Source organism: Simochromis diagramma, unplaced genomic scaffold (genome assembly GCF_900408965.1).
Source record: "Simochromis diagramma unplaced genomic scaffold, fSimDia1.1 OVJJ01000361.1, whole genome shotgun sequence".
Taxonomy (NCBI): Eukaryota; Metazoa; Chordata; class Actinopteri; order Cichliformes; family Cichlidae; genus Simochromis; species Simochromis diagramma.
In genome coordinates this window covers 4,811,406-4,819,074 of record NW_024386860.1, presented here as the reverse complement: position 1 = coordinate 4,819,074, position 7,669 = coordinate 4,811,406, and the positions used below count along the sequence as shown (strand labels likewise).

The following is a 7,669-nucleotide window of genomic DNA, read 5'->3' as shown; positions in this document are numbered from 1 at the left end:
AATCCATATTTTCACTGTACTGTACACCGAGTTTATGTGTGTATTGTATATATTTCACAGATAGATAGATAGATAATCAAACCTGTGGCAAAAGGCAAAACAAAAAAACACCCTCTGTGATTGTGAAGTGTACTGACACAGTTTCCCAGAAAGCTTTGCGAATGTACGTATTTAATCTGCGACCAGCGGTACATCTGCGCCGCACAACCGGATTGCAAACAGTCAAGAAAACAGAGGGACAAATCATTTTGTATTTCTATTCAAAGCGACTGAAACCTGCATTGGACGTCTTTAATTTTTTTCTTAAACCAGTAGGACTCTGAAACTCTGAGGTATGTCAAAGTTACTGAGAAATCGCTCAGTAACGTCGGACCAACGTTCGATAATACTAGCTAGCTAACATTGGTTAACTCCAAACACAGCCAGCGATAACCCAAAGATGGAAGCAGACTTAATACTTCGCAGTTTTTATGAGGCGGTGATAGTGTGTGAGGAACTGAACACGGCCTCGATAGTATCTCAAACGAGTCTGAGAAGAGCTTCTTTGTCAGAAACACAAAAATATGTCTACAGATGGATTTCTCTTTCAGGCTTGATAACGCAGTGAGGTCCATAAGTTTTTGTGTTGACACACTTTTTGTATTTGTATTGTTTGATAAATGAGTAAAACTAGTATCAAGTATCTAGTGCTCAAATAATATTATTAAGGAAGGGGATATTGGAGACGTGCTTTTTTTATTTTTTATTTTTTTTATAAGAATTTAAGAATAAGAATATTGTTTTAGTTGCTGGTCGTGCGTCTGTAGTGATTGCTTTATAAGCCCTTAGAAAACAGTCAAAATGGGATCCTCAAGTTATGTAACCAGATCATTAATAAAAAAAATCAATTCAGATTTACATCAACAGCAGCAAATAAAGAACATATACCCCACCAAACTCAGTGACAACCTCATGTACCCTGTGGCAAACTGATCCTAGTTGGCTTTGCCTGTCCTCACAGTTTTTCCATCGATTGCAGATGTCTCTGGCAGATGAGCTCCTGGCTGATCTGGAGGAGGCCGGAGATGAGGGAGAGGATGGGCTGTACCCAGAAGAAGAGAGGGACAGCGATGGAGAGCCAAACCAGGGAAGTGCAGACGGAGGGCTGGAAGACATCCCAGAGGAGATGGAGGTGGACTACAGTAAAGCTGAGAGCGTTGCGTCTATTGCAAAGCTTCGCAATAGCAAACAGGTGAGTTGTAACATACAAGAGCTTTACACATGTTGAGATTAGCAGTAAAATGTCTGCTCTGTTCTTCCCAGCGTGACTCTTGTGTGTTGTACAGTTTTCAGAGATAATGGACAAAATTTCTGAATATATTGGGAAGCAGCGTAAGAACTCAGAGGGTGAGTGTTGTTATTATTATTTAAGGCTCTTCTCACTGTCAGTTTCCATTCATTTCTCTGTTTTACTCTGTAAACACATTTAATTTGAACTTTATGGTAACCCAGAGTCATCATGGAGTTATTATTATTATTTTTTTTTTGTGTTTGCTTTTAGTCTCAGGCCCAGTCGAGGCCGACCCAGAATACAGACTGATAGTCGCAGCTAATAACCTCACAGTGGAGATCGACAACGAGCTCAGTGAGTTGGCTTCTTCTCTCTGGTGATCCATAATGCTATGTTTTAAGATTTAGCCCTCTTCCTTATAACCTGAGATGTCCTCTGTGTTTCTGATCTGTTTCCAGATATCATCCACAAGTTTACCAGGGACAAATACTCCAAGAGGTTTCCAGAGCTGGAGTCTCTGGTGCCGGATTCTTTGGATTACATCCGTACTGTCAAGGTGAGCTAAACTGTATTCATCTGTATTCATCTTTGACCCCCCCCCCCCCCCAAAAAATAAAATAAAATAAAAATAAAAAAGGAAGCTCCGAGTTGACTGTTTCTGTTTTTTTTTAGTTAGATTTAGGATTTCTATTTTTTAACAAAACTGACATGATTAAAGAGTTTAAAATTGCACAGATTGAAAATTATGTTGCAGTTAAAATTTTCAAATTTGGCTTTCAAATTTCTCTGTTTAACTGCAAGCAAACCTGTTAAAAACATTGTTTCCTGTAGTTTGTTTGAACATGATGTTTTCTCCCCTAATTTTTCTTTTTTTTTTCTGTGTGTGTGGTTTGTGTCTAGGAGCTGGGAAACAATCTGGAGAAATGCAAAAACAATGAGACGCTGCAGCAAATCCTTACCAACGCCACCATTATGGTTGTCAGTGTCACAGCCTCAACCACACAGGGGTAAGTTTATAAGATTTAAAGGCCCCGTCTCACCAGAAGAGTTTCATGTAGTTCACTGTGAACACTTCCTGCTAGAATCACCTTAAATCACTTACTGGAAAGGAAAAACTATGGGGTTGCTAACGCTGGGGGGCTGGAGCCTATCCCAGCTTAATGGGGAGAGGCAGGGTACACCCAGCACAGGTCACAGGGCTAACACACAGATGGGCAACTGTTCACATTCCTGGTCATGTTCACACTCATATTCCTACCTATGGTCAATTTAAAATCACAACCATGAATGCATGTTTTTGGACTGTGGGGGGAAGCCTAAAGAGAACCCACACAGACCCAGACAGCATGAAAGACCCAGAACCTTCTTGCTGTGTTGATTGCAGTTTTATTCCAGTTTTCTTCACTTAAAGAAAACTGGAATGGGTCAAGGAAATTGTAATCAGTGCATCTCAAAACTGAAGTGTTAAGCAGTTATTTTATAATAATCAGTGACAGTAGCTCATAGGAAAGGGATGGGGAAACTAAGTTAAGTTACAAAGCATCAATAAGACGTTCATTTTTTTTTCTATTAGAATAAAAATCATTAACAGGTTATTTTTAAATAATAACTAAATGCACTCAGTATCATTCTTACTATTACATATCGAGAAGAAGTGGGAAGAAGTGCACAATCATACCCCTTCTCCATAAGTTATCAGTTTATATTTATCCAGCTTCCCTATTGATATAAACCTCAGTAATAAGAATACACATTTCTAAAAACAGAATATATATGCTACATAAAATTAAAATTATTATCATCATATCTTATTTTTACAATTGGATAAAAGCCATGTACTTCCAATTTTGGAATATTAATTGTAAAATCTGAATAGGTCTGAAACACAAACTAAACACAGTCTTCTTCTTTGAGTCTCATAAATGCCATAACTTTTATACCTCATTTTGAAGTGATTTATATTTGAACAGTTGCAAAATTAAAACTTCCTTCAGTCTTAAAAAAAAAGTTACTTTGAATACTTCCTGTTTTCAAAGTAACCTTTCCTTTGAAAACTACATTTCTGCTCTTTTGAATTTCATTAGGTCTGTAAATTTCAGTGTTTCAAGCTATAAGAATAATGAATTTGTATGATTGCTATAACCTGTGTTATAGCAATCATACAAAGAGTAGCCCGAGTAAGCTGTATAGGCAGAGATCACCCTCACTGATTTCTGATGCACACCTTGTCTTGCCGAAGTTGACAAGAGAAACAAGGGTTATCGATAGTAGAGCTTCAAGGAGAAAAGAGTTTGTGTTGTTATGTATTTTTGGTTATTACTGTAACTGAACGGCGACTGTGCCACTTGTGCCTTCAGGTCGTTGCTGAGTGAAGATGAACTGAAGCAGCTGGAGGAGGCGTGCGACATGGCCCTGGAGCTGAACCAGTCTAAACACAGGATTTATGAATATGTAGAATCCAGAATGTCCTTCATTGCTCCAAACCTGTCCATCATTGTTGGAGCATCAACAGCAGCAAAGATCATGGGTGAGAGAAATCTACTGACTGCACAGTGTTTACAAATGTACATCATCTTCACTGAGGATTGTTTCGGTGACTGTCCGGTCTCTCCTGTGGACGCAGGTATCGCCGGAGGCCTCACTAACCTGTCAAAGATGCCAGCCTGTAACCTGATGCTGCTGGGAGCGCAGAGGAGAACCCTCTCTGGCTTCAGCAGCACCTCTCTGCTCCCTCACACCGGCTTCATCTATCACTGCGATGTTGTGCAGTCATTGCCACCTGTCAGTGAATATATGAGCATAAACTGCATGAATGCATTCTGTTCAGCGTGACAGTTAACAGTGTCCTTTCCTCCTTCAGGATCTCAGGAGGAAGGCAGCTCGTCTGGTGGCTTCAAAATGCACTCTGGCCGCAAGAGTGGACAGTTTCCACGAGAGTTCAGATGGCAAGGTGAGTCTCTTAAAGGAACACCTAAGTTTTATAAATGCCTTGTGTATTAGAGCAAGAATAAATGTACCAGCAGATACAGAGATTATGATTTCTCTTGTCTGTTGATGTATATTTGGTTGGATTTTTCATATTTACATGCAAAATTATTTGCAACTGAGGAAATAATAAAGTTGATTTTTGTTTCATTTGGCTTAAAAATATTTGTCACTGTTTGCAGGTTGGCTATGATCTAAAAGAAGAAATAGAAAGGAAGTTTGATAAATGGCAGGAGCCTCCACCCGTGAAGCAAGTCAAACCACTGCCAGCCCCGCTGGATGGACAGAGGAAGAAGAGAGGAGGAAGGAGGTAAACAATCTGTCAGCTACCTGAAACGGGCCTGCCAGAATAGACTGCTAAAGAGGATTGCAGTCTGGAGATGGAAATTGATTATTATTGGAATCTTTTAAGAGGGAGAAGGTTACTGAGATTAAACTGATCTAACATTTATTTGAAAAAAGTTAAAAAATTCAGCAGAAACAGAACAAGGCATGACACAGATCAGCATCCTGGAAGACTGCAAGAAGCTTACGTAACTTTCATAGCCAAGTTTAGACTACCACCAACGACTATAAATATCCAATGAATGGCATAACCAAGCTCCGCTGCTCTTTTCCTGCAGGTACCGAAAGATGAAAGAGCGTCTCGGGCTGACTGAGATCAGAAAACATGCCAACAGGATGACCTTTGCAGAGGTCAGTACATATTTTCTCCGCTCCTGTTTTTAAGATTTGTTTTTAATCCAGTGATATTTCATGTTTCATTATTGATGTCTGACTATGATCCATAATTCATTTAGCATTCTTTTCTTTTATTCAAAGAAGATGCTTTTAATGAAGACAGAAGGAAAACCGTACAAATAGTTAACACAAAAAATAATAATATAGTAATATAGACACGTTACTAAATATGAAGACATGCAGGAGGAATCTCTTCTCTTCCTCTGGTTATTAGTAATGTAGGGGTTTACACATTTGCCTAATAAGCAAAAGAGGAGACTGCTGCTATGGGCGATCCCTAATGAATAAGAAAGCAACTGAAAGCTTTTAGTAATTTCAGACCTGGGATGAATGACGACTCAAAGCAGCCTCACTTTTGGCTCGCACCAGCTTTGTGCAGCAGAGCCAGTGTAACAGGATGAGGTGTTTGCGTAGGTTCTCAGTTATCCAGGTCATGGTAGTCCCGAGTGCTTGAAAAGAAGGTCGCTGTACTTCATAGGAGAAACCAAACAACAAACAGATGACATGATGTACACAACAGTGGCTGTACAGGTTACATGTTTTATGACTGTTTACATTCACTGCTGCCATCTTGGATTGTGTAGTTGTGACTGATGGGGCTGCTCTGAATTTCTGAGTTGGAAGTCCGACAAGAAGGGGTTACTCCAATTGAAAATTCCAACTCAAATAGAAGCCACCATAAAAACCTGAGACTCTGTCAGCTGTTCTGTTTTAGAGCTGAAGAAGTCTCTTGGTTGAGAACATCTTCACAAACTTAAGGAGGTCCAGTTCCTTTCTTTTCAAGCACCCAACAAGACGAGCTATTTTTATTTTATTTTGTACTCACCGAGACTTCCCCCAACACTCTGAAGGAGCTTCAGCAAGATGATTTTACTGCAGTACAAACAGTTTCTACTCTGGTCTGTTAATAAATGTGCAGTTTCTGAGCTGCTTATTGCTCTCTGTGGATGGAGACTTGGCTGTTATGAATGTGTCTTCGTTACCTTAAACCACTGTTTAAAAACGGTCCTAACAAGTATGAAATCCAGTCCTTTAAAAAGAACTTCACATTTGGAAAAAGTCTAAAACATATTGAATATTTTGCTAATAAAGAAAGTAAAGTCCTTTGATTCATAATGGATATAAATTTGAGAAAACTCTTACAGTAAAGCAAATTAAATTGGTTCATTGTTATATTAACCCCTGTTGGGGAGTGTTCTGTAATCCAGGCATGGACTTCATTGATATTTCGATGGTTAATAATTATATTACAAGGTGATCCTGCTCCAGTTAATAGTTTCTCCTGTGTTGTGATGCAGATTGAAGATGATGCGTATCAGGAGGATCTGGGCTTCAGTCTGGGTCAGCTGGGGAAGAGCGGCAGCGGCAGAGTCAGACAGGCTCAGGTCAACGAGGCCACCAAAGCCAGGATCTCCAAATCCCTGCAGGTAAATGCGCTCTTCTCTCCTGCTGGTGTTTGTATCTACATCATCTCTAACATTTTGGCTTTTGTCCACAGAGGACGTTGCAGAAGCAGAGCATGACATATGGAGGAAAGTCCACAGTCAGAGATCGTTCTTCAGGAACCAGCTCCAGCGTAGCATTCACACCTCTCCAGGTAAAAAGAAGCGGACTCATTAACTAAAGACCTGCCAGAGAGTTTGGGGTTTTGTTTTGTTTTTTTGTTTGTTTTTAAATCTGTTATTGTTTCCTTCTGCAGGGGCTGGAGATCGTGAACCCGCAGGCTGCAGAGAAGAAGGTGGCTGAAGCTAACCAGAAATATTTCTCTAACATGGCAGAGTTCCTCAAAGTCAAGAAGGAAGCTAAGATGTGAAGACATACAGACACCCTGCACATGGACAGTTGCACAGTTGTGAAAGTATATTTTAAAATTTGGCTCACCTCGTGTTTTTTTTGTTTTTTTTTTTTTTTTTTTTTTTTAAAACTTGTTTCAACTTAAGGTTTTTTTTTTTTCCCCATCTAAATAAAATATAGAGTTCACTTTATAGGTATGTGTTTTTTTTTTTTTCTAAAAACAAGAAACAGGAGCCTCCTCTGTGACATTTGAATTTATACCTGCTTGTTTTGATCTTCTATTTTGAGTGAAACTGAACTAATTATGTTGAATTTTGAGTTAATACAGAGTTTATTTTTACTGAAAGTAAAGCTGCTACGAATAAGATAAAATCCCCACGGTCACTTTATTAGGAACTTGCTAGTACTGGGTTGGACTCTTTTGTCATCAGAACTAGTTTACATTTTTATGGATCTGATTCAACAAGGTGATGGAAACGATCACACAGGTGCTGTAGTTATCAGCTAATGATCTAAATCTCATGTTTCACCACATTTCAAAGGTGACTGTGATGATCATCTGAGCTTTGTCAAATGTCCGTAACCTACTGGAAGCAGGTTAACATGCCATGACCACAGTGTACCCATCGCTGTGTCATAAAGGGACACGGTCAGCAACAGAACAGACTTTGCTTTGTGAGGAAAGCAGATGCAACAAGGTTGCATCATTTTACAGGTTAATTTAGGTTTTTTCTTTGTGTAGCTACCAAACAGCACTATGACAGTTATTTAAATCTGCAGGTAATGTGTAGTTACTTTGATGGGCAGGTGCATGTCAGGTGTCTTTACTGTAAGTGAAGCTAAACGCAGCAGATCTTAATATTATTTTCCTTATGTCAT

The 7,669-nt window shown here is 39.3% G+C and overlaps 1 protein-coding gene across 1 annotated transcript; it reads left to right on the top strand.

Annotated features, from left to right (window-relative positions):
• The first annotated feature begins 162 nt into the window (after positions 1–162).
• On the top strand, positions 163–6,981 carry prpf31 (PRP31 pre-mRNA processing factor 31 homolog (yeast)). The gene is made up of 14 exons (XM_040029903.1): positions 163–332; positions 1,019–1,231; positions 1,326–1,386; positions 1,541–1,624; positions 1,729–1,826; positions 2,171–2,277; positions 3,628–3,797; positions 3,894–4,051; positions 4,131–4,220; positions 4,438–4,565; positions 4,879–4,951; positions 6,295–6,423; positions 6,495–6,593; positions 6,696–6,981. The coding sequence occupies exons 2-14, from the start codon at positions 1,019–1,021 to the stop codon at positions 6,807–6,809; spliced, it is 1,524 nt and encodes a 507-aa protein (XP_039885837.1). The 5' UTR covers positions 163–332; the 3' UTR covers positions 6,810–6,981.
• The last annotated feature ends 688 nt before the right edge of the window (positions 6,982–7,669 follow it).